Here is a 26868-nt window from a genome sequence, read left to right as displayed (position 1 = left end):
TTGACAAGAGCTGAGGTGCCAGAGAGAGAGTGGCTGGCCACCTGCTTGGGCAGGGCCTCAGCTGTCAAAGTTTCTGGAGGAGGGGTTTGGGTGGCTTTATTTATTTATTTTTAATAATTGAAAAGTTCTAATAATATTCAATTATTTATAAGAAATACTCTTTACTGAAGTGTATATCACATATTCTATTATGATACACTCTTTTTTTTTTTTTTTTTTTTGGCCACCCCATGGCATATGGAGTTCCCAGGCAGGGATCAGACACAAGCTGCGGTTTTGACTTATGCCATAGCTCCAGCAATGCCAGATCCTTTAACCCAATGTGCCAGGCCAGGGATTTGAACCTGCATCCTGGTGCTGTAGAGATGCTGCCAATCCTTTTGCACCACAGCTGGCACTCCTATTGCCATATACTTGTATTTACTCTTTTTAAAATTGAAGTATAGTTGGAGTTCCTGTCGTGGCTCAGTGGTTAACAAACCTGACTGGTATCCATGAGGACATGGGTTCAATCCCTTGCCTTGCTCAGTGGGTGAAAGGATCCTGTGTTGCTATGGCTGTGGCAGCTACAGCTCTGCTTGGCCCCCTAGCCTGGGAACCTCCATATGCTGTGGGTGCAGCCCTACCAAAAAAAAAAAAAAAATTGAAGTATAGTTGATTTGATGCACAATGTAGTGCTCACAATTTTTAAAGGTTCTACTCCATCTACAGTTATTTTAAAATATTGGCTCTATTCCCTGTGTTGTACAGTATGTCCTTGTAGCTTATTTGATATGTACTAGTTTGTGGGAATGGTTTGATTTTTCTGCTTGCACCTCCTAAGTGAGTAAATGTTGCTAGAAGGTTCTTTTCAACTGTAGACTTTATAAGGAGAAACACATACTCTACTGAGAAGAACTAAACCTCTACTAAGAGATGAACTATATACACTCATTTTTGATGAATTAAGTAGTATGATGGCAAGCCATAATTTATATACAAATCTAAGATGGTTCTAGCATTGATTTGAATTCCACTCTTCTAGAGCTTTGGTGCTTGCTTAGCCTTGAATGGCCTGGGAGTATCTCAGTTCTTATCTAAAATCTCTTCCAACATCATCCTGGTTCTCTCTTTTCAACCTGTCTTGTCTGCCTTGAGGTATGCTGAGCCAGTCACATCTTTTAAAGATGACATACTAATAAAAGAACTCTCCCGTAGTCCTCTGTTTGCATCTGTTCAAAATTTAATCCTTAGAGTACATGCGTTCTTCCTCAAGGATATAGCAATTGAATTCCTAATGCACTTGCCATTTCTTTTTACATTCATGCTATCGTACCCTGTATACAATGCATATTGTATACATCTGTGTATACATATGTATATTTTGTATATAATGCTGTTGTACCGAGCTATGCAGAAAGTGTGCTTTCCCTATGTAACTCCTTCACAGTGCCTGAAAAGACCTTCTATTTTCTGTCTGCTCAGGATGCAGTGAGAGTGGGTAGGAGAGGGTAGCGAGAAATTATAGTAAAATGAGAAACATACAGCATTTAAGCTGAGCATTGCCCAGGAGACTCTCTTACTGTTCAGATGCCCATTTTCTCTGTTTTGTCTCATCGCTCACTAAATGTGCTGTCTGCGGAGGACTCACAGCCCAGTGAGAGAGCTTAGCCAGCTCAGTAGAGAGTGGGTGTTGTTTAACTATTTCGTGCCTGTTACACATGGCTTATTTAGGGAGATGTAAAACCAAATCCTTAAGAAAAATTTTATAATTAATTAATTAAATAATTAATTTCAGCTTCACCCATGGCATATGGAAGTTCCTGGGCCAGGGACTGAATCCAAGCTGCAGCTGTGACCTACATTGCAGCTGCAGCAATGCCAGATCCTTGACCCACTGTGCCACAGTGGGAACTCCAGTATCTTGACTCTGCATTGCTTCAAAACTTTGATAGAATAAGGCAAGAATAAAGAAATATTATCGTAAAATAACAAGCATGATTAACTTTTTTTTTTTTTTTTTTTTTTTTTTTTAGGAATTACCATTAGGAATTCTCTCATTTAGACATTCTAACCCACTTTTTACTTATGTCTTCTACCTTAAGTTTTTCTTTGAGCTCCTTATATGGAACGGTGTTTGTCTTGTGACTTTTATTTATTTTTATTTTATTTTTGCTTTTTAGGGCTACACACCTGTAGCATATGGAAGTCCCCAGGCTAGGGGTCGAATAGGAGCTGCAGCTGCTGGCCTACACCACAGGATCCAAGCCTTGCCTGCGACCTACACCACAACTCATGGCAACACCGGATCCTTAACCCACTGAGGGTGGCCAGGGATCAAACATGCATCCTCCTGGATACTAGTCAGTTTCATAACCTGCTGAGCCACAACAGGAACTCCTGTCTTGTGACTTTTAAATGCTCACATATGAAGTCTCAGAGGAGCAGAGAGCATCATTATGTTACCACAGTACAATCCTCTCCGATTATGAATAACGGCTCCTGGATAGTAACACCTGAACCCAAGTGATGAAAAGCACAGTGAGCTGCTCTTTGGTAACATACACATGTCTTGCACTCGGCCTCAGGTTTCCATAGCATCTTCCTCCAGACGCAGGTACTCTTCTCATGTCACCAGTGTGGTAGGAATCTGAATTTGCAGCCTTCTAAGTTAAGGTTAAGTTTGATGGTCACTTTATCCTCCTATGATCTTGAGAAAGATATGTGGGCCTTTCCGGTGTTTTATTAAGTTTCTTTATGTCCTAAGCACAATATTTGTTGATCAAATGCTTTCTTCTGCATGACTTACATTTAAAAAATTTTACATCGAAATCCCATGTAATCACATTTTTTTCAATATTGCCTTCCAAGTTGAAATTTAGTGGTTTTTTTCCCTTCCCTTACCTATCTTTGTCAGAGTAAATTTGTGTATGAAAACTTGTAACCTCATTTCTAAAGCACTCAATTGTTAATGCCAAAATGTAACCATGCATCTCAACAGCAGATATAAGGCAACCACAGCATACTTGGACTTTGCTTTTCTTTTTATTATCCTCAGCTTATCTTTGGCCTTTGCAGAGGTAGTAACTTAGCTTATTTTCAGCTTGGGTCAGACAAAGATACCATTCCTTTCTCAACAGCAATTCAGGGTGTTTCATGTAGGAACAGTGTTTACAACTTTAGCAAAAATACCTAGTCTCAGGTTGCAGGCCTTCTCTTTCTAGCCTGTGTATACATTGTTGCTCACAGCATTTTGTCTGTTGCCTTCTTTGTATCTTCTTGGCACGTACTGGCTTTTTTTTTTTCTTTTTTTTAATGCATTCTATAAATTGTGTGCTCTGTATATGGTTCCTTATTTATTGTATGTTTATTTATTTATTGTATAATGTTTAACAGCCCTTGTGAGCCCTATAATCTCACCTTATTATTCCCCCCTGTTCTTTTTTCTCTCCTAATTATGAATTGCTTTAGAGTTGTGTCCCCTCCTTCGTTATTTACACTTTGCTCTGGGTAGATTCTCCTGCTTTCGCCCAGTTATTCGCCTCTTACAACACGGAAGCTGCATCTTTCTCTGCAGATTCTCTTTCTCTGAGAATCTCTTTTTTCTTAAAGCACAATTTGCTCTCTGACTTGAATGCAGTATCTGCAAGTCCAAGAGGTGTGGGGTGGCCTTCCTTGGAAAATACATTCTGATCCATTCCTTTTTCTGTGTGTCGCTTAACATTTGGTTCAGCTGCTTAAAATAGAAAGCTCACATTACAGAAGTCTAAACCAAAAAAGAGGTTTGTTTTTCTCTCTGTGTAGAAGCACTCTGGTGGCAGGCAGTCCAGGGCTGTTACAGCACCTCCAGAGTCATCAAGGACACCTGCCTTTCTGCTTTACCATCCTTAGTGAGTGGTTTCTTTTCTTATCTTTGCTTACTGGCTGTAAGATGGCTGCTGCAGCCTCAGCCATCACATCCACATTCCAGGAAGCAGCAAGGAGACATGGAAAGGAGGCAGGGGACACGTTCAAGCTGAGACTACACCCTTAACAAGATTTCTTTGAAGTCTTATCTAGCGACTTCTAGTTCTCACGGCTAACTTGGCATGTTGCATCACCCCCAACACAAAGGAAGTGACTGAGGAAGGAGAGGAGAAAGGCTCTTGGGTAAGCAGCCAACAGCACTTGCTACCGTGGACATGCCACCTCTATAGCTTGGACTCCAGGCTTGAGGCCAAACTTCTGTTTGAAGCTGCCAGGCTCCGAGGTCAAACCTGGAGGATGAAGCCCAACCATCCTTTCTAGGGACTGCCTCACCTTATCTGGTGTTCCCAGGATTCAGGGCACGTGATCCCGTCTTCAGGGACCTACATCAACAACTAACACTTGGCTCCTTTTCCCCGGGCTGATGCCCCTTCTCAAACATGAACTTTTCCTGAACTCACGCGTGGGAAACATTGATCACTCGCATTATCATGTGTTCTTCCAAAGTTTTTGCTCATGCTGTAAACGCTCTGCCTTTATTCCTTCGGGGCTTCAGTTTTTGTTACTCAAAGCCAAGATTTCAGAACTCAGAACATCTCTTCTCTCCGTGAAAGCCCAGGCCTTCCAATTGGATGTTTTGGTTTTTAACATGATTGTCTCTGCTGTGAACTTTAAAAATCCATTCAGGGAAAAAAAAAACCCCTTTCAGTAAATCACTTGATTCTTTTTACTGTCCTGAGTGTAGAAAGCTCTGTTGCTGAATGAGTCAACTAACTCTAAGGAACCATGCGTAAGATTTGAAAATATTACCTACTGAATAAACAACAGTAGTACAAACCAGAAGGACAATGCAGTGAAAGAGGTTAAGAAGGGCACAGCACTAAGAACTTCGTCCTGAGGGCAGGAGCCACTGAGCTTGTCTTGTCACTGATGCCAGAAAGCAGAAGGAATGAAATTGCAGACAGAAGAAACGGCCCCTGTTAGAAAGGGCCCTGCTTGGATGAATTATACAAAAAATAAAATGACTAAAAGTTGTTTTTATGGCACTGTCACCAGCCAACAGGAACGTATTACACATCAGCTCTGTCCAAGTTGTACGCTAAACCTGAGACTGCAAAGGCGAAAGGATCTCACCTTTGAACTTAGGAGTCTTGTTAGGAAAACAGACATCAAATAACAAGTTCTAGTATAAGTTGACCAGTGATATACTTGGTGAATGAATAAACGAATTCATGTAAGGAATATTTATTGAAATAAGCATCTCCCTTCCCCCAGGTGACAAGGCCTGGGGTGACAGGCACTGGGGACACAGCAAGGAATGAAAAGCAGACAGGGCCCCTAAGCTCCCTGACCTGCACTCTAGGAATGAAAGAGGACCTCAGTTGGCCTGGGTTGAACGCTCACATTTATATCCGATTGCAAAATCAGGATTATAAATGTGAAATTTTGCTGTTGATATTTTAAATTGCCGGATTTGAAATGATCATTAACAGCTTCCTTGAGAAAATAAAACTGAATCTATGCACATTATAGCATTTTAGACTGACTTTTGCTGGTGTAACAGAATTCAAATGAAAGAATTATAAAATGAGCACATAGAAGGGGGTTCCTGGTGAGAAAGTTAGGAAAACCACTTTGGATATTTTCTTTCTTTCTTTACTGTCCATTTGTATTAATATTGGTAAACGCAGAGTTTCCTTTCTCTCTCTAAAACCAAAGCATCTGAGTAATGATTGGACTGTGTATTTCACCATACTTGCCTTTGTTTGTTTTGCTTTTTAGGGCCACACATGCGACATATGGAAGTTCCCAGGCTAGGGATCCGACCCGAGCTACAGCTGCCGGCCTACACCACAGCAACATGGGACCCGAGCCACATCTGCGACCTACACCACAGCTCACGGCAATGCCGGATCCTTAACCCACTGATCGAGGCCAGGGATCGAACCCGCCTCTTCATGAATACTAGTCAGGTTTGTTTCCACTGAGCCACAACAGGAACTCCCATCCTTGCCTTTTTATCCTGAACCTAACATGCATTTGTTGGAGGCCTTGAATATTCCTAAAGCAATGTTAGCTTTCATTTGCTCACTTTTAACAAGGGGGTTTATAATCCCGTTTGGAGTAGGTATGCCATACAGCCTTGGAAACATCGCTAAAAACCCTGGTGGGTATGTCCCTAAGACTGGGTATACAGAAGTTCCTGCCGTCAAGAAGACCCAACCCCGTTTCATTTTAGAGAGAATTCCAATCAGATTGGTCTGATTGGAACCAAATGAGCAACGCTGACGCCGTGTCCTGTATTCAACTGTCTTGCAGGTCCTTCATTCCTTTACCGATGCCATTTTCGACGAGTGGATGAAAAGATTCAGTCCCCCTGTGGATGCCTGGCCTCAGGAGCTGGCACCCATCGGTCACAATCGAATGTATAACATGGTTCCTTTCTTCCCTCCGGTGACGAACGAGGAACTCTTTCTAACCGCAGACCAACTTGGCTACAGCTATGCCATTGACCTGCCGGGTAAGTAATGCGACTTCGAAACGGGTGATTCATTCATCTTCTAAAGGAGCTTGCTTTCTTTTTTTCTTGTTCACGTAAACCAAGACCGTGTATTGAAGTACTCCAGGCTAGTTCAGTTGATTGGCAATTTTATAGAACATATCTTTAACAAAACAAGCCTTTAAACTACCACTTAAAACTTCAGAAGAGGGACCAGGTGGAAGACAGTTTGAGAAAGCTGGAAGTTGTTCAGAGAACTTATTTCACAGAGGAAGTTTCTACACCTACACCCAATTTAATAATTCTATTTGAGTTAATGGAAAACTGACCAATGACGCCACAGTGCATTAGCCACATATGAACAGGGACTGGCAGGCCTGGGGTGTGATCTCTTGAGGACACTCCTGGGTGTAGCATGAGGCAAATGCAGTGCTTGCCTCAGCACAAAGTTCAAGGGGAGGACCAAAAATTCCATCACTGAGAGAAGTGATAATATAAGGCAATATTTTCCAAAACCCAAATTAAAGCAAAAAAAAAAAAAAAAAATCCATGATGAATACACTATAAAAATTTTGAAGGTGTTCCCATTTGCGGCTCAGTGGGTTTAGAACCCCTCTGTATCCCTGAGGATGCGGGCTTGATCCCTAGTCTCGCTCCGTGGGTTGCAGATCCAGCGTTGTGGTGAGCTGTGGTGTAGGTCACAGATGTGGCTCAGATCTGGCTTTGCCGTGGCTGTGGTGTAGGCTGGGAGCTGCAGCTCCGATTTGACTCCTAGCCCAGGAGCATCCATATGCCACAGGTGCAGCCCTAAAAACCAAACAAAAAAATTTTTAAGACAGGCTGCTATTATCTGTTTTACACTGCTGCATTAGTAATGTAAGCAGACAAATTTTTTTTCCAGTTCGCTCGTATCTGCCCAGCTGGGTGCGTTTGTGAAGAAGACAATGGCCTGCCAATAGACTGGGCTGCCTGGGGCTTCGTGTGTGTTTTTTAATGTTTCTTTTAAAGTCATGTTTTCAAATTGTAGACTTTTTATTAGCTTTTTCCACTTGGTTCAAAATATGGGAGGATATTTCAAAAAGTATATATATGTGCAGAGATGTTTTATGGGCCGGTATAGTTTTTATGGTGCATTTATACGGCCCAGTAAGGCTCATGTGCCATTTAAAGAATCTTAGGACAGGAGTTCCCTTTGTGACGCAGTGGTTAACGAATCCGACTAGGAACCATGAGGTTGCAGGTTCTATCCATGGCCTTGTTTAGTGGGCTAAGGATCTGGCGTTGCTGTGAACTGTGGTGTAGGTCGCAGATGTGGCTCAGATCCTGTGTTGCTGTGGCTTTGGTGTAGGCTGGTGGCTACAGCTCCAATTAGACCCCTAGCCTGGGAACCTCCAAATGCTGCAGGAGTGGCCCAACAAAAGGCAAAAAAAAAAAAAAAAAAAAAAAAAAAATCTTAGGACAGACTGAGAAAGGAAAGGTAAAAGAATAAAAAAATCTCTTAATTTGTCAAGAACCGAAGAACACACAGCCTACCTGCCGATGGCTTATCCCCATTAGGGTCTGTTTTGTCTTCCCTGTGTCTCAGCCTGCAAGGTAATCAAGATGATTTTTGAGGTCACACATCTATCTCTGTCTGTCTGTTTCTTTCTGACTTTCAAAACCTTTCAAACCCTGGAATCTGTCTTGTGTTTTTCCTTCTACTGCTACAGCTACTGCAGCTTGTTCCCCTCAAAGTTTTCCTTCTTTGGAAAGCTGAAAATATCTCTTTGAAACATTTCTCTTTTCTCTGGGGTCAAACATAATAATAATCAGAAAACTTAGAATATGTATTTTGCCTTCACCTCTGGGTCCTCTGGGATTAGCCAACTAAAAGGTATAGACTGAGAGTCTTAATATGCCCAGAATGCATTATCTCATTAGAAGATACAAATTCACATACATTTATTGGTTTGACAAGGAAATTTACCATTGTGTTTGGGGAGACATAACTATAACCAAAAGCTGGAAAACGGAGAGAGGGATTTGGGAAAGGAGCTGGCTTTTTTTTTTTTTTTTTAATTTATTTATTTATTTTAAATTACTCAAATGAATTTATCACTTCAGTAGTTGTATAATGATCATAACAATCTGATTTCACAGGATTTCCATCCCACAGCCCAAGCACATCCCCCCAACCCCCAAACTATCTCCTCCAGAAACCATAAGTTTTTCAATGTCTGTGAGTCAGCATCTGTTCTGCAAAGAAGTTCAGTCTGTCCTTTTTTCAGATTCCACATGTCAGTGAAAGCATTGGTTGTTGGTGTCTCATTGTATGGCTGACTTCACTTAGCAGGATAGTTTCTAGGTCCATCCATGTTGCTAAAAATGCTGGTATTTCGTTCTTTTTGATGGCCGAGTAATATTCCATTGTGTATATGTACCACATCTTCTGGATCCACTCCTCTGTGGATGGACATTGAGGTTGTTTCCATGTCTTGGCTATTGTAAATAGTGCTGCAGTGAACATCGGAGTACATGTGTCTTTGCGAGTCGTGGTTTTCTCTGGATAGATGCCCAGGAGTGGGATTGCTGGATCAAATGGGAGTTCTATGTTTAGTTTTCTGAGGCATCTCCATACTGCTTTCCACAGTGGTTGCACCAATTTACAATCCCACCAACAGTGTACGAGGGTTCCTTTTTCTCCACACCCTCTGCAGCACTTATTGTTTGTAGCCTTTTGGATGATGGCCATTCTGGCTGGTGTAAGGTGGTACCTCAGAGTGGTTTTGATTTGCATCTCTCTAATAATGAGTGACGTTGAACATCTTTTCATGTGTTTTTTGGCCATCTATATGTCTTCTTTGGAGAATTGTCTCTTTAGATCTTCTGCCCATTTTTTGAAGGGGTTGTTTGTTTTTTTGGTATGGAGCTGCAGAAGGTGTTTATAAATTTTGGAGATTAATCCCTTGTCCGTCGATTAACTTGCAAAGATTTTCTCCCATTCTGTGGGTTGTCTTTTTGTGTTGTTTAGGGTTTCCTTTGCTATGCAGAAACTTTGAAGTTTGATTAGGTCCCGTTTATATTTCTTTTTATTGTCAATACTCTGAGAGGTGGATCTGAGAAGATGTTGCTGTCGTTTATGTTGGAGAGTGTTTGGCCTATGTTTTCCTCTAAGAGTTTGATAGCATCTGGTCTTATATCTACGTCTTTAATCCATTTGGAGTTTATTTTTGTGTATGGTGTTAGGGAGTGTTCTCATTTCATTCTTTTCCATGTGGCTGTCCAGTTTTCCCAGCACCACTTATTGAACAAGCTGTCCTTTCTCCATTGTATATATCCTTGCCTCCTTTGTCATAGATGAGTTGGCTGTAGGTGCATGGGTTTAATTCTGGGCTTTCTATCCTGTTCCACTGATCTGTATGTCTGTCTTTGTGCCAGTACCATGCGGTTTTGATGATTGTTGCTTTGTAGTATAGTCTGAAGTCCGGGAGCCTGATTCCTCCAGCTCCATTTTTCTTTTTTAGGATGTCTTTGGCTATTCTGGGTCTTTTGTGCATCCAAACAAACTTTAAAATATTTTGTTCAAGTTCTGTGAAAAATGTCCTTGGTAATTTGATAGGGATTGCATTGAATCTGTAGATTGCCTCAGGTAGTATAGCCAATCCACGAGCATGGTGTATCTTTCCATGTATTTGTGTCATCTTTGATTTCTTTCATCAGTGGCTTATAGTTTTCAGAGTACAGGTCTTTTGTCTCTTTAGGTAGGTTTACTCCTAGGTATTTTATTCTTTTGGATGCAATGGTAAATGAGATTGCTTCCCTAATTTCTTTTTCTGCTCTTTCATTGTTAGTTTATAGAAATGCCATCTATTTCTCTGTATTAATTTTGTATCCTGCGGCTTTGCCAAATTTGTGGATGAGCTCTAAGAGTTTTCTGGTAGAGTCTTTAGGATTCTCTAGGTATAGTATCATGTCATCTGCAAATAGTGATAGTTTTACTTCTTCCTTTCCAATTTGGATTCCTTTTATTTCTTTTACTTCTCTGATTGCTGTGGCTAGGACTTCCAGAACTATGTTGAAGAGTAGTAGTGAAAGTGGACATCCTTGTCTTGTTCCTGATCTCAGTGGGAATTCTTTCAGCTTTTCACCACTGAGAATGATGTTTGCTGTGGGTTTGTCGTATATGGCCTTTATCATGTTGAGGTAGGCTCCCGTTATGCCCACTTTCTGAAGGATTTTTTATCAGAAATGGGTGTTGGATTTTGTCAAAGGCTTTTTCGGTGTCTATTGAGAGGATCATATGGTTTTTATTCAGTTTGTTAATGTGGTGTATCACACTGATGGATTTGCGGATATTGAAGAAGCTTGCATCCCTGGGACAAATCCCACTTGATCATGATGTACCATCCTTTTAATGTATTGTTGGATGCAGTTTGCTAGTATTTTGTTAAGGATTTTTGCATCGAAGTTCATCAGTGAAATTGGCCTATAGTTTTCTTTTTTTGTGGAGTCTTTGTCTGGTTTTGGTACCAGGGTGATGGTGGCCTCATAGAATGAGTTTGGGTGTATCCCTTCCTCTGCAATTTTTTGAAGTAGTTTCAGGAGAGGTGTTAGCTCTTCTCTAAATGTTTGATAGAATTTGCCTGTGAAGCCATCTGGTCCTGGACTTTTGTTTGTTGGAAGTTTTTTAATCACAGGTTCAATTTCAGTTCTTCTGATGGGTCCATTCATCTTTTCTAGTTCATCTTGGTTTAGTCTTGGAAGATTGTACTTTTCTAAGAATTTGAAAAGGTTTTCCGTTTCTTCTAGGTTTTCCGTTTTATTGGCATATAGTTGCATATAGTAGTCTCTTATGATCCTTTGTATTTCTGTGATGTCTGTTGTTACTTCTCCTTTTTCATTTCTAATTTTATTTTATTTATTTATTTATTTTTTATTTTCCCACTGTACAGCAAAGGGGTCAGGTTATCCTTACATGTATACATTACAATTACAGTTTTCCCCCCACCCTTTCTTCTGTTGCAACATGAGTATCTAGACATAGTTCTCAATGCTATTCAGCAGGATCTCCTTGTAAATCTATTCTAGGTTGTGTCTGATAAGCCCAAGCTCCCGATCCCTCCCACTCCCTCCCCCTCCCATCAGGCAACCACAAGTCTCTTCTCCAAGTCCATGATTTTCTTTTCTGAGGAGATGTTCCTTTGTGCTGGATATTAGATTCCAGTTATAAGTGATATCATATGGTATTTGTCTTTGTCTTTCTGGCTCATTTCACTCAAGATGAGATTCTCTAGTTCCATCCATGTTGCTGCAAATGACATTATGTCATTCTTTTTTATGGCTGAGTAGTATTCCATTGTGTATATATACCACATCTTCCGAATCCAATCATCTGTTGATGGACATTTTGGTTGTTTCCATGTCCTGGCTATTGTGAATAGTGCTGCAATGAACATGCGGGTGCACGTGTCTCTTGTAAGTAGAGTTTTGTCCGGATAGATGCCCAAGAGTGGGATTGTGGGGTCATATGGAAGTTCTATGGATAGATTTCTAAGGTGTTTCCAAACTGTTCTCCATAGTGGCTGTACCAGTTTACATTCCCACCAGCAGTGCAGGAGGGTTCCCTTTTCTCCACACCCCCTCCAGCACTTGTTATTTGTCGATTTATTAATGATGGCCATTCTGACTGGTGTGAGGTGATATCTCATGGTAGTTTTGATTTGCATATCTCTTATAACCAGCGATGTTGAGCATTTTTTCATGTGTTTGTTGGCCATCTGTATATCTTTTTTGGAGAAATGTCTATTCAGGTCTTTTGCCCATTTTTCCATTGATTGATTGGTTTTTTTGCTGTTGGGTTGTATAAGTTGTTTATATATTCTAGAGATTAAGCCCTTGTCAGTTGCATCATTTGAAACGATTTTCTCCCATTCTGTAAGTTGTCTTTTTGTTTTATTTTTGGTTTCCTTTGCTGTGCAAAAGCTTTTCAGTTTGATGAGGTCCCATGGGTTTATTTTTGCTCTAGTTTCTATTGCTTTGGGAGACTGACCTGAGAAAATATTCATGATGTTGATGTCAGAGAGTGTTTTGCCTATGTTCTCTTCTAGGAGTTTGATGGTGTCCTGTCGTATATTTAAGTCTTTCAGCCATTTGGAGTTTATTTTTGTGCATGGTGTGAGGGTGTGTTCTAGCTTCATTGCTTTGCATGCAGCTGTCCAGGTTTCCCAGCAGTGCTTGCTAAATAGACTTTCTTTTTCCCATTTTATGTTCTTGCCTCCCTTGTCAAAGATTAATTGACCATAGGTGTCAGGGTTTATTTCCGGATTCTCTATTGTGTTCCATTGGTCTGTCTGTCTGTTTTGGTACCAGTACCACACTGTTTTGATGACTATGGCTTTGTAGTATTTCTTGAAGTCTGGGAGAGTTATGCCTCCTGCTTGGTTTTTGTTTCTCAGGATTGCTTGGGCGATTCTGGGTCTTTTGTTGTTCCATATAAATGTTTGGATTGTTTGTTCTAGTTCTGTGAAAAATGTCATGGGTAATTTGATAGGGATTGCCTTGAATCTGTAGATTGCTTTGGGTAGTATGGCCATTTTTACAATATTGATTTTTCCAATCCAGGAACATGGAATATCTTTCCATTTCTTTACATCTTCTTTGATTTCTTTGATTAAAGTTTTATAGTTCTCAGCATATAGGTCCTTTACCTCCTTGGTCAGGTGTATTCCGAGGTATTTGATTTTGTGAGGTACAATTTTAAAAGGTATTGTATTTTTGTATTCCTTTTCTAATATTTCATTGCTGGTATACAGAAATGCAACTGACTTCTGAATGTTAATCTTATATCCTGCTACTTTGCTGAATTTATTAATCAGTTCAAGTAGTTTTGGGGTTGAGTCCTTAGGGTTTTCTATGTATAGTATCATGTCATCTGCATACAGTGACAGTTTGATCTCTTCTCTTCCTATATGGATGCCTTTTATTTCTTTTGTTTGTCTAATTGCTGTGGCCGGGACTTCCAAAACTATGTTGAAGAGCAGTGGTGAGAGTGGGCATCCCTGTCTTGTTCCAGATTTGAGTGAGAAGGCTTTCAGTTTTTCCCCATTGAGGATTATATTTGCTGTGGGTTTATCATAAATGGCTTTGATTATATTCAGGAATGTTCCCTCGATACCCACTTTGGCAAGGGTCTTGATCATGAATGGATGTTGAACTTTGTCAAATGCTTTTTCTGCATCTATGGAGATGATCATATGATTTTTGACTTTTTTTTTGTTAATGTGGTGTATGATGCTGATTGATTTGCGTATGTTGAACCATCCTTGTGAACCTGGGATGAACCCAACCTGGTCATGGTGTATAATTTTTTTGGTATGTTGTTGGATTCGGTTGGCTAAGATTTTGTTGAGAATTTTTGCATCTATATTCATCAATGATATTGGGTGACAGTTTTCTTTTTTGGTGGTATCTCTGTCTGGTTTTGGAATGAGGGTGATGGTGGCCTCATAGAATGTCTTTGGGAGTATTCCTTCTTCAACCTTTTGCAAGAGTTTAAGGAGGATGGGCACCAATTCCTCTTTATATGTTTGATAAAATTCACCTGTGAAGCCATCTAGTCCTGACTTTTATTTGTAGGGAGTGATTTTATGACCTCTTCAATTTCATTTCTAGTGATTGGTCTGTTCAGTTGGTCTGTTTCTGCTTGATTCAGTTTTGGCAGGCTGTAAGATTCTAGAAAATTGTCCATTTCTTCCAGATTGTCAAACTTGTTGCCATAGAGTTGTTCATAGTATTCTCTTATGGTTTTTTGTATTTCTGCTGTATCCGTTGTGATTTCTCCTTTTTCATTTATAATTTTGGTTATTTGGGTTCTTTCTCTCCTCTTTTTAGTGAGTGTGGTCAGGGGTTTATCAATTTTGTTCACCTTTTCAAAGAACCAGCTCTTGGTTTTATTAATTTTCTCTATTGTTTTTTGGTCTCTATTTTATTGATTTCTTCTTTGATCTTTATAATTTCCTTCCTTCTGCTGACTTTAGGACTTTTTTGTTCTTCTTTTTCTAATTCATTTAGGTGGAGGGTTAAGTTGTCAATTTGGGATCTTTCTTCTTTTTTGAGAAAGGCCTGTATTGCTATAAATTTCCCTCTGAGCACTGCTTTTGCAGCATCCCATAGATTTTGAGAGGTTGTGTCTTCATTGTCATTTGTTTCAAGGTAGTTTTTAATTTCCTTCTTGATTTCCTCATTGACCCATTGGTTTTTTAGCAGCATGTTGTTTAGTCTCCATGTAGTAGGTTTTTTCTCTTTCCTTTTCCCATGGTTGGTTTCTAATTTCATGGCATTGTGGTCAGAGAAGATAGTTGAGATAATTTCTATGCTCCTAAATTTATTGAGATTAGCTTTGTGTCCCAATATGTGGTCGATTCTTGAGAATGTTCCATGAGCATTTGAGAAGAATGTGTATTCTGCTTTTTTTGGATGTAGTGTCCTGAAGATATCAATTAAGTCTAACTTTTCTATTGTTTCCTTTAGGATCTCTGTTGCTTTATTGGTTTTCTGTCTAGAGGATCTGTCCATTGATGTGAGGGGGGTATTAAGGTCTCCTACTATGATTGTATTCTCATCAATATCTCCCTTTATGTCTGTTAATATTTGTTGTATGTATCTGGGTGCTCCTGTATTTGGGGCATATATGTTGATGATAGTAACATCCTCTCCTTGGATGGATCCCTTAATCATTAAGTAGTGTCCTTCTTTGTCTTTCTTTATGTCTTTTGTTTTAAAGTCTATTTTGTCTGATATGAGCGTTGCGACTCCTGCTTTTCTGTCATGTCTATTGGTGTGAAATATTTTTCCCCACCCTTTCACTTTCAATCTATATGTATCTTTTGTCCTAAGGTGAGTTTCTTGTACGCAGCATATTGAAGGTTTTTGCCTTTTTATCCACTCAGCCATTCTGTGTCTTTTGATTGGGGCATTTAGTCCATTGACATTTAAGGTGATAATTGATAGATGATTATTTATTGCCATTTGAACCTCGTGTTCCAGTTGATTCTATGGTTCTCCATTCTTCCTTTCTTTCTTTTTTTTTTTTTTTTTTTGGTTGGATGGTCTCCTGTTATTATCTGCTTGAGTGTATTTTTTTTTTTCATTTTTTGCAGATGCAATATTTGGTTTTGGCTTGTGGTTGCCCTGTTTTTTAAGTATGCTAACCCCTTCCCATAATTGTGTGTTTTAGCCTGATGGTCCTGTAAGTTCAAACACTTCATTACTATATTAAAATTAAGAAGAGAAACATACAAACAAACAAACAAAAAGGGTTATTTACTTCCTAACATCCCTTGCCCACATTTTATGGTTTTGATGACTCTTTTTTATTTTTTTCTTTTTAATTTTATTTTGTTTGAAGCATGTTCATGATTAAATCTGTATGCTGGCTTATTTGAGTGACTGTTCTCTGATTGCGGTTTCCTCAGTTCTAGTTCTTCCTCGTCTTCTTTTTTTTTTTTTCTTTTCTTTTTTCTTCCCTTTCCTTCCTTTCTTTTTGGTTTAGAGAAGCCCTTTCAATATTTCCTTTAACCTGGGTTTTGTGTTGCTGTATTCTTTAAGTTTTTGTTTGTTGGGAAAAAATTTTATTTCCCCTTCTATTTTAAATGATATTCTTGCTGGATAGAGTATTCTAGGTTGCATATTTTTTCCTTTGAGCACTTTAAATATCTCTTGCCATTCCCTCCTGGCCTGTAGTGTTTCTGTAGAGAAATCAGCTGATATTCTTATGGGGGTTCCCTTGTAGGTAACATTCTGGTTTTCTCTTGCTGCCTTTAGGATCCTCTCTTTATCACTAACTTTTGCCATTTTTATTATGATGTGTCTTGGTGTGGATCTGTTTGGGTTCAGTTTGTTTGGGGCCCTCTGTGCTTCTTGTATCTTGAACCCAGTATCCTTTAGATTTGGGAAGTTTCCAGCGATAATTTCTTCAAATATATTTTCCATCCCCTTATCTTTTTCTACTCCTTCTGGAATTCCTATTATGCGTAGATTGGCCTGCTTTATATTATCCCATAGGTCTCTTATATTGCTTTCCAGTTTTTTGATTCGGTTTTCTGTCTGTTGACCAGATTGAGTGATTTCCATTATTCTATCTTCCATATCACTGATTCGTTCTTCTGCATTATTCATTCTGGTTTTTACTGCCCTTAGTTCAGTTTGCATCTCTGCAAATGAATATTCTAGTTTTTCTTGGCTCCTCCTTATATTTTCTAGTTCCTTTCTGAGGGTATCTGCATTACTGTTCATATCTTCTCTTAATTCCTTCAGTATTTTCAGTATTTCTCTTTTGAACTCCAGGTCTGTCAGACTGCAGAGATCTGTTTCATTGTTGACTGTTTTAGGTGAGTTCTCCTGTTGGTTTGACTGGGGGTGGTTTCTCAGCTTTTTCATCTTGCTTGTTGATTTCTTTTTCCTGAGGGAGTTGTACTCTCTGTTATCGGGCAGTGTTTGCCTTGTCACTGCTGTGGAATATTTCCTGAGGGCTGGCGTTGTTGGTCAATCTTTTTTGAGGCAGTGTGGCTTTTCTGGAGTGTTGATGGGGCTAACAGTGTTTCTTTGAAGCAAAGGAGGACTTCCTGAGGGCAGACAGGACTGGGAGGTCCACACCACGATGGTAGCAGATTTCACTTGGTCATGCAGAGCTTGCTCTGGTGTTTTTAGGCTGTGGGATTCTTGCAGGGGGTTGGCGGTGTTGGGCAGCTGTTCCTCAGGAGTGCAGCACCCCCTGGGGTCTGGAGCAGCTATCTAGGTCACTGAGAACCTAAGAGGCTCTTCCCTAGGGCAGCCCAACTCAGAAGGACGGCCTGCGAATGTAGGCGGATCTTTTCACAGTCCGGCCAAGCTTGTTGCAGCTTTTCTGGGCTGCAGGGGGTCCTCCAGGAGGCTGGTGGTGCTGAGCAGCTATTCCTTGGGAGTGGGGCACCCCCTGGGGGCTTAGGTGGCTAGCAGGGCCGTTGGAAACCCAAGAGGCTCCTCCCCGGGGCAGCCTGACTCAGAAAAACCGTCTGAGAATTAGGCAGATTTATTCATGGCCTGGCTAGGCTTGTTCTAGCTTTTCTGGGCTGCAGGCCTTTTCTCGGGGGCTGGTGGTGTTTGGTGCTGCTCTGTGGAAGTGTAGCCCCTCCAAAGGGCAAGAAGGCCTGTGCAGGGACAGCCCCTGCGGTGGTAGGCTTCAGGCAATTGTTGAGGCCAGCCCTCCTGGATGGCAGGCAGCCCCAGGTTTGGCAAGAGCGTAGGGGGTGGTGGTGGGGGTGGGGGGAGAGGATGCACAGCTTTCAGCTAGCTAGCGGGCCTGTAAGCTTGCTGTGGTGTGGGGGTATTCTATGGGGACCCACCCCTTCTTCTCTCCCCTCCCCAGCACGGGTGCAGACCAGGCTCTTCTCCCAGGTTCCCTCTGATGCGGCTTTCCACTTCCCCGCTCCTAGAGTATTGCTCCCTTTCTCTGCGACAGCTTTGTTTTCTAGTCTTCCAGGCAGTCTCTGCCCCGTCAAATGGTTTCTAGACCTCCCAAGCAGTTTCCGCTCCTGCCCCGCCCCCCCAGCCCGTTCTGGGGGACTAACCTCTGGAGCCGAGGTCTCGGTGCCCAGCCCCCATACAGGCGTCACAATTTTTGGTGACTGTGCCCGTAGTTCAGATGGTCCGTTCAGTTCTTTATCAGCTTTTCCCTACTCCAACTTACTGCTACACTCTTCTCTGCATCTGGAGATTCCTCCGGTTCGTTTGATCTTTCGCCCGGTAGGTGACTTTCCAGGGTGCGGGATCCCTTTCTCCTCCGCAGTTCCCTTTCGGGAGCGCCCATCCCGCTCGGATTCACCTTCTCTCATTCTCCTCTTTTCTCCCGTTCTGCCCAGTAATGTCACAAACTTCTTGCCGTTATTGGAGTTTAGGTTCCTCTGCCAGCGATTGGTTGCTGTTCTGTGCGAGTCATTTATTCTGTAGATGTGCTTTTTTTGTTGTGTTTGTGGGAGAGGGCGAGCGTGTCCCCCTACTCCTCTGCCATCTTGTCCTCTCTCTCTAATTTTATTGATTTGAGTCCTGTCTCTTTTTTGCTTGGTAAGTCTAGCTAGGGGTTTATTAATTTTGTTGATCTTTCCAAAGAACTAGCTTTTTGTTTCATTGATCTTTTCTATGGTTTTCTTTGCTTCTATTTCATTGATTTCTGCTCTGATCTTTATGATTTCTTTCCTTCTACTAACTTTAAGTCTTGTCTGTTCTTCTCTCTCGAGCTGCTTTAGATGTAAAGTTAGCTTGTTTCTTTGAGCTTTTTCTTGTTTCCTGAGGTGGGCTTGTATTGCTATAAACTTTCCTTTTAGAACGGCTTTTGCTGCATCCCATAGGTTTTGGAGTGTCGTATCTTCATTGTCATTTGCTGCTAGGTATTTTTTAATTTCCTCTTTGATTTCTTCAGTGATCCATTGGTTGTTTAGTAGCATGTTGTTGAGTCTCCCTGTGTTTGTGTTTTTTGCAGTTTTTTTCTTGTTGTTGATTTCCAGTTGTATAGCGTTGTGGTCGGAAAAGATGCTTGATATGATTTCAATTTTCTTAAAGTTACCGAGGTTGGATTTGTAGCCCAGGATGTTATCAATATTAGAGAATGTTCCATGTGCACTTGAGAAGAATGTGTATTCTGTTGCTTTTGGATGGGATGCCCTAGAAATATCTATTAAGTCCATCTGGTTTAATGCTTCATTCAGGGCCTGTGTTTCCTTATTGATTTTCTGTCTGGTTGACCTGTCCATTGCTGTAGGTGGGTTGTTAAAGTCCCCCACTATGATTGTGTTATTGTCAATTTCTCCTTGTAAGGTTGTTAGCAATTGCCTTATATATTGTGGTGAACCTGTGTTGGGTGCGTAGATATTTAAAATTGTTATATCATCTTCTTGGATTGATCCTTTGATCATTATGTAATGTCCTTCTCTGGTCCCTTAAAATATTCATTTTAAAGTCTATTTTGTCTGATATGAGTATTGCTAGTCCAGCTTTCTTTTGATCCCCATTTGCATGAAATATTTTCTTCCATCCTCTCACTTTCGATTTTTATGCTGCTGAATATTCCTGAGAGCTTTTCTTTCAATGTCCTTCCCTCACAACAAGCCACATTCACCCCTGTTTTCCCAGGATGTCCTCCAAGAACTGCAGTCAGGTTTGACCCAGATTCCTGTGGAGACTTTGCTTTGCCCTGGGACCCATTGCACGTGAAAGTCCATGTGTGCCTTTTAAGAATGGGGTCTCCATTTCCCCCAGTCCCGTGGAGTTCCTGTGCACAAGCCCCACTGGCCTTCAATGCCAGATGCTCCAGGGGCTCTTTCTCCCAGTGCCAGATCCCCACATGTGAGGGTTTGATGTGTGGCTCAGAACTCTCACTCCTGTAGGTGAGTCTCTGTGAACCAGTTAGTTTCCAGTCTGTGGGGCTTCCCACCCAGGAGGTATGGGGTTGTTTCTATCATGAAATCACCTCTCCTACCTCTTGATGTGTCCTCCTCTTTTTCTTCTGGAGTAGGATATCTTTTTTAAGGTTTCCAGTCCATTTGGGTGAAGAGTGTTCAGTCTCTAGTTGTGAATATTGTTGTTTTTAGGAGAGAAGTTGAGCTCCAGTCCTTCTATTCCACCATCTTAATCCCAGGAGCTGGCTCTTGAACTAGATTAAAGAGATAGTACGTCTTAGGTGAGGGGAAAAGAAGGGAGCATTTTTAATTAATTAATTTTGTCTTTTCTAGGGCTGCTCCCACAGCATATGGAGGTTCCCAGGCTAGGGGTCTAATCAGAGCTGTAGCTGCCAGCCTACACCAGAGCCACAGCAATTCGGGATCCGAGCCACATCTGCAACCTACACCATAGCTCATGGCAATGCTGGATCCTTAACCCACTGAGCAAGGGCAGGGATCGAACCCACAACTTCATGGTTCCTAGTCGGATTCATTATCCACTGCACCACGACAGGAACTGAAGGGAGCATTTTAGATTGAAGGGGGGCATGCAACAGGACTGCGAAAGCCACAGGCAGTCTTTACAGAGGACTGTGAGAAGAAAGCCTGTTTGTAACAGAAGGCTTGGGTAGATAATGGTGAATTAGGTTGGATCTGTGAGAAGAACCTGGTTACCAAGGACTTTAAAAGGCAGAAACCACAATGAGATATCACTTTATACCCATTAAGATGGCTACCACCAAAAAAGGAGAAAATAACAAGTGTTGATGAGGATGTGGGGAAGATGCTGGTGGGAATGTTAGCATGCGCTCTGTGGAAAACAATATGGCGGCTCCTCAAAAAATTAAGCATGGAATCACCATATGTTCCAGCATATCTGCTTGGGAATATACCCCAAAGAATTTAAGGCAAGTACTTAGATATTTCTACACAACCGTTCATAGCAGCCTTATTCATAACAGACAAAAGGTAGAAGAGACCCGAGTGCCCATTGACAGATGAACGGATAAAAAAAATATGGTCCATACCTACAATGGGATATTATTCAGCCTTAAAAAGGAAGGAAATCCTTGGGAGGGGAAGGGAGGGTTTGGTTAGCTGAGACTTCAGTTTTATATATAAACATCCATTTCTCTTTAAAGAAAAAAAAAAGACTTCAAGTAAATATATTGGAGTACTGGTTAATTCTGGATTGTGGCCTGTGGATATCCTGTCTTATTTTTTGTCTTTTTCTGTATTTTAAATTATTTTCAAATTTATTAAGAATGGAAGTGCAGATAGGAACCCTGTACCTATAAAAATGTTCTAATGGATTCATTCCCAATCAACTACTAAACTCTTTATAGAAAATATTTCTAAAATTTTATCAATGAGTGAATGGACTTGCTCTCTATGTAGTATTATTTTATTAAAATTAAAATGACAGGAGTTCCCGTCATGGCGCAGTGGTTAACGAATCCGACTAGGAACCATGAGGTTGCGGGTTCGGTCCCTGCCCTTGCTCAGTGGGTTAAGGATCCGGCGTTGCCGTGAGCTGTGGTGTAGATTGCAGACATGGCTCGGATCCTGCGTTGCTGTGGCTCTGGCGTAGGATGGTGGCTATAGCTCCGATTAGACCCCCAGCCTGGGAACCTCCATATGCCGAGGGAGTGGCCAAAGAAATAGCAAAAAGACACACACACACACACACACACACACACAAAATTAAAATGACAGCAAAAAAAGCAAGGAAATCCCGTCACATGCTGTAATATGAGTGCATCTTGAAGACATCGTGCCAAGTTTAATAAACCAGTTTCAAAAGGACAAAACTGTGTGATTCCAGTTATAGGAGGCACCTAGAGAAGTCAGATTCATTGAGTGAAAGTAGAATGGTTGTTGCCAGGGGTTGGGAGGGGTCGGAGGATTGGGGAGTTACTATTTCAGTTTTGCAAGAGGAAAAAGTTCTGTGGAAGGATGATGGTGATGATTGAGCAACAGTGTGAATGTATTTCATGTCACGGGATGTAACTTGAAATCGTTGAAGATGATAAAATATATGTAATGTGTATTTTACTGCAATTAAAAAAAAGCTAGGCAGCAGAGTTTGAACTACTAAAAGGCAATCATTTTTGGCTCCTGAACAAAGACATGGCAGAATAAAAATCTGTGTTTTAAGGAGATGAGAGTGAATAGATGCTGTTGGGTTGTTGCAGGAAATATAAATTTAAATCCTCTTGGAGAAACCCTATCGGGTGAATCAGCGTCCTCTGGGGATTGGCCGGAAATGCTAGAAGGACATTCTTACCTTAAGAGACGTGTAGTGTATAGAACAAGAACCCAGTTTAGAGAAACTGAATTTAAGAACAGCTGGCCAAGGATAAGATTATTTTTAAGGAAATGACAAATAGGCATAAATAAACTAAAAATAAAAGCCATGAATTTTTGTGGAAAAGAGCTTATGAAATATATTTGAAGATTCAGCTTTTACTCACAACTATTTAAATGGGTGCAAATTCCATCTGCTCTTGCTGTTGAATGGCTCCTGTTATAATAACCAATTTAATCTTATTCATTTATCACCCTATAAAAAAGGTAGAGACAAGAGCAGAATTTCTAGACCTGAATGATACGTATTTTGCAGTTCCCTGGATACCATTTCAGCATGCACGTTTACAAATGAGTTTCTAACTCACAAAAGTAGTGAGTTATATATACTTCCTTGGAGGTTTATTATGTATAAGTATTTATCATAAGAAATTTTTAAAATGCAATACGCTGTAGTCAAATAATGCAATGCTATTTCCCGCTTTCTCAAGAAAAACAACTGTGGATATGATGAATGGTTGGTAAGGAGGGAAAAGAAAAATTTTATTCCAGCCAGTGTAGTTTTGCTTTATCAACAAACATGCCTGTGAAAGGCAAATGGATTTATTCTCCCCTTTTCTAAGTTTTCAGCCGATAAAACCCCCAGTCATTGACCTTTCTCTTCTGCTTTAGTTTCAGTTGAAGGAACTCCCGATTGGACCACAACCCTTTCAGTGGTTATGGGGATGCTGGTGGTTTTGGTTGGTCTTTCTGCGCTGCTGCTTTTTCTTCAATATAGAAGACTTCGAAAAGGATACACACCCTTAATGGAGACACAATTAAGCCACAAGAGATACACCGAAGAAGCCTAGATGCTCACGCTTTAGCTGGAGAAGAGGCTCCCAAGCTGTAGTTATGACCCTGACTGTGAGCAGACATATCCTCACCTTTGCTCCTTTAGTTGGAAAGCTTTGCATTGTTCCTCCTGTTGCGGTGACGCTCCCAAGTACAGAAGATGCCTAGCTGAAGTTTGCATGCTTAACCACCAAGCTAAAGGGCTGGAGGGTATCTCTGCCATCAAAGCAAGGGAGAGCTGATGATATCTGAAAACAATGCTCCATATTGATTAAGCCTCCTCAAGTTTTCAGGCCACCCCAAAAGTCAATAGAGTAGATTCAGTGAAATTTGCAGGTCAGTGTCATTGGAGACTTGGACGAGATCATGGTTCAGTCTTTCTTGGCCCACGGGTCTTCATGTGTGAAGGCATGGGGGAGGAGGAGGGCAGGTGCTACATGGGTCTCCAAGGTCTCTTTTCGATATGAACAGCTCTGTTTTTATTTTAGCTTTTTTGGGGCTGCACCTGCAGCATATGGAGTTTCCCAGGCTAGGGGTCAAATTGGAGCTGTAGCTGCTGGCCTACACAGCAGCCACAGCAACACGGGACCGGAGTCTTGTCTGTGACCTACACCACAGTTCACGGCAACGCCGGACCCTTAACCCGCTGAGCGAGGCCAGGGATAGAACCTGCGTCCTCATGGATGCTAGTCAGATTCGTTAACCGCTGAGCCACGGTGGGAACTCCAGCAGCTCTGCTTTTAGATGCCTTCCTGATCATCTTCCTGAGGCTTCTTCTTCTTTTCTCAGTTTTTTCCTTTCCAGCCTTTAAAATGGCCTGGAAGATGAAAATAGGCCTTATTTTCCATATAAGATGGAGAAGGAATGAATGATCAGTTTTATTCTCTTTTGTGAACTAGACTTTACAGATTTTGTCAAAAGTCTGCAGTTCTTAACAGACTTATCATGAGGTTCAATAGCTAGATAAACATCAATCCTATAGCAGTAAATGAATAGGTGAGGGATTAAATTATAGAGCTTTCTGTTTCGTTAATATACTTGCTTTAAACCTATTAACAGTTATAGTGTGGCTCTCTCCAGGTAAGGCTGCCTGAAGAAGGGTGTTGAGCCTATAATCCTGAACACGTGCTCTGAAGTCTCATTCCTTTACCAGGCAGCCTCCGATGAAAAATTATCCACATGTAATGCACTGGCTTCTTTTTAAGAGTCGATTTCGGATTCATTAAGGCTGTGCGGTGCTAACAGTTACTCGTGAATGCTAATCAATTCAGTCTTGTTGTTTAAAAGAAAGCCATTCATACAAAACATAACAATTCAGAATTAAATGGTTGTGAGCCGCTAAGTAATCTTCAGATCATGAGAGAGAAGAATGAGGCAGTCTTCAAAAGATGTTTAGACTCATCAACACGATCCCTACTTCTGAGAAGTTAACTGTTTTTGAGATTTCAAGGCGGTTTCCTCTGTTCATATCTGGTACCTCTACATTATCAGATAAGAGTGAGGCCAAAGTTCAAGAAGGTGGCCCTTCCCTGCATTCGTTTCAGCCGCTCTCTACTGGATTGCATGTGTGTAACGAATTGGAACCCTGAGAGCTGCCTTTTGTATGTGGGGTGGTGGGGGTACTACCCCCAGGATGCAAGATTTACCAGGCCCCCGTGTTATCCCCTAGAATAAGACTGCGGAAGCTAGGGAAATGGACAAAGCTTAGTGTGGACTGAATTTGAGTCTGGGTGAGTCTCATAAAATATATCTGAGAGTAGGATCATCAGATGAGAATCAAGACAGCCTAGAGTCCTGGATGGGGTGAAGCTCTGCTTAGACCTTTTTAGCCACGGCCGTATGCATAGATCCCAATGGAAAATTTCAGCATTGCGTCATTAACATAGTCCTTTCTGGAAGCTTTATGCTCTGAGCTCAGGGTTGTTGGGGAACACATTTTTACATCTTGTTTTGAAACCAAAAGAGACATATGCTAAAATGAAGATATAACTGTGCATGGTAGGTATGTTCCTAAAAAGTTGTGTATAAATCAGTTATACATTAAAAGCACCAGGGGAAATTACTTTTTATAGATGAACTATTATGAATAATTCTATAAGGCACATAACCACCTCTGGCTTATCTTTCAGGTATATCAGAATTTTCATACATCATATTAAGATTTGTTTAAAAGCAAGATCTATCTGCAGCAGAAATAAAGACTAACCATTTATACTTAGCTCCTTTATCTATGGTGCGTGCAACTTTTTATAAATATTATGTTTTATGATGTCTTCCTAAAAGAAATAATTTCCTGATTTTGTAGTTCATATTAGAAGAATAAAGTTTTCTAGCATTTTCTAACATTGCAATAAATCAACGATGAATGGCTTTCAGCAGATCTAAAGGTGGAATAAACCTGTAGAGTAAAAAAGTTGGTATTTACTTACTGTGAACATTATGCAAATAAACTCAGAAAATATCACTGAGCATTGTATGGCTATATATCTCAATGATGGGAGGAAAATTCCACCTTGAAGATGATAGATTGTTTTATGAGCTTCTACCCGCAGTTTTAGAAAATTTGTATATGAATTATGATTTTAAAAGAAGTGCTTGTATAAAATGAACATTCAGACATTTAGAAGTGAAATCCAGTAACATCTTTCCTTTGTGGATTACATTCTCTTCTAATTCTAAAATTCTTTGACATGAGTTTGTGTCTGTCTTAGGGTTTTAACATTGTTAATTATAATAATCCTAATGAATAATTTTAATCGCACATTAACTTATATTCTGATCTCACAATAACATTGTATTTTACTTATAATGGCAGTTCAAGAAGTAGAAAACTTATTAAAGAGGAAAATGAAATCAAATGTTTTACGGATGACTTCCTCTGTTGGGGGGCTATTGTTTTTTCATTTGTGAACATCAACTCCCATCATTTTGGGACTCAAAATATACATGGAGGAGTTCCCGTCGTGGCGCAGTGGTTAACGAGTCCGACTAGGAACCATGAGGTTGTGGGTTCGGTCCCTGCCCTTGCTCAGTGGGTTAATGATCCGGCGTTGCCGTGAGCTGTGGTGTGGGTTGCAGACGCGGCTCGGATCCCGCGTTACTGTGGCTCTGGCGTAGGCCGGTGGCTACAGCTCCGATTCGACCCCTAGCCTGGGAACCTCCATATGCCGCGGGAGCGGCCCAAGAAATAGCAGCAACAACAACAACAACAAAAAGACAAAAGACAAAAAAAAAAAAAAAATATATATATATATACATGGAATTATATCAATTTATATATATATAAAATACACAATAGCTACTTCACTTTTGAAAATAAGTCCTTACACAAACTGATGCTTTCTTTTGAGTGGCTGAGCACCTGCTATTTCCTAGCTCTCTATTATACAGGCAGGAAGAGACGCTACCACCCTTTTCCTCAGGTAAAGAGTTACTTCGATGTCCCCACAGTCTAGAGGCTGATCTTAGAGGGGGGAAGGGGGTGGTGAGTATGGCAGCTACTTGAAGTCACTGTCCAGGGAGGCGGGTTCTTCCCAGAAAGCCTTGTCGGCGATGCCCAGAAGGAAATTAGAGCCAATGAGGTAATGGTGTGTGGTGTTCGCTTCCACTTCTAGACTTGAAGCTTCTAGAGATCAGTTTGTACAGCTCTCTGCAGCTCCAACGCCCCATTCCATCACAGCACTAGAAAATGTTGGTGGTTGATACAGGCACATGAAAGAAGCTAATTCAGCCCTCCCAGTGGCAGACAATGGCTGTATTCAATGCAGTGGCAAAGCCCACGTGGAACTCTTCCTCTTTCTCCAAGGCCCCCCTCATCCTGAATTCTCTCTA

General features: G+C 40.9%; 1 protein-coding gene across 5 annotated transcripts in view; it reads left to right on the top strand.

The window, feature by feature from the left end:
• The window catches only part of DCT (dopachrome tautomerase), a 93992-nt gene extending 68097 nt beyond the window's left edge, over positions 1–25895 (top strand). For 4 of the 5 annotated variants that reach the window (XR_014818883.1, XR_014818882.1, XM_013978762.3 and 1 more), the window contains 2 exons: positions 6265–6466; positions 22876–25895. Coding sequence is in view for 3 of the 5 variants with exons in the window: in XM_013978762.3 (XP_013834216.1) it covers positions 6265–6466; positions 22876–23054 (381 nt within the window). In the remaining 2 variants the exon portion in view is untranslated. 5 annotated transcript variants of the gene reach the window in all.
• Positions 25896–26868: the final 973 nt, after the last annotated feature.

This window comes from Sus scrofa, chromosome 11 (genome assembly GCF_054392235.1).
Source record: "Sus scrofa isolate SSC_HxYL_T2T_F1_AM1 chromosome 11, Sscrofa_HxYL_maternal_Yorkshire_Landrace_v2.0, whole genome shotgun sequence".
Classification (NCBI taxonomy): Eukaryota; Metazoa; Chordata; class Mammalia; order Artiodactyla; family Suidae; genus Sus; species Sus scrofa.
Note: the sequence above shows the minus strand (reverse complement) of the source record. Positions and strands in the feature narration are given on the sequence as shown.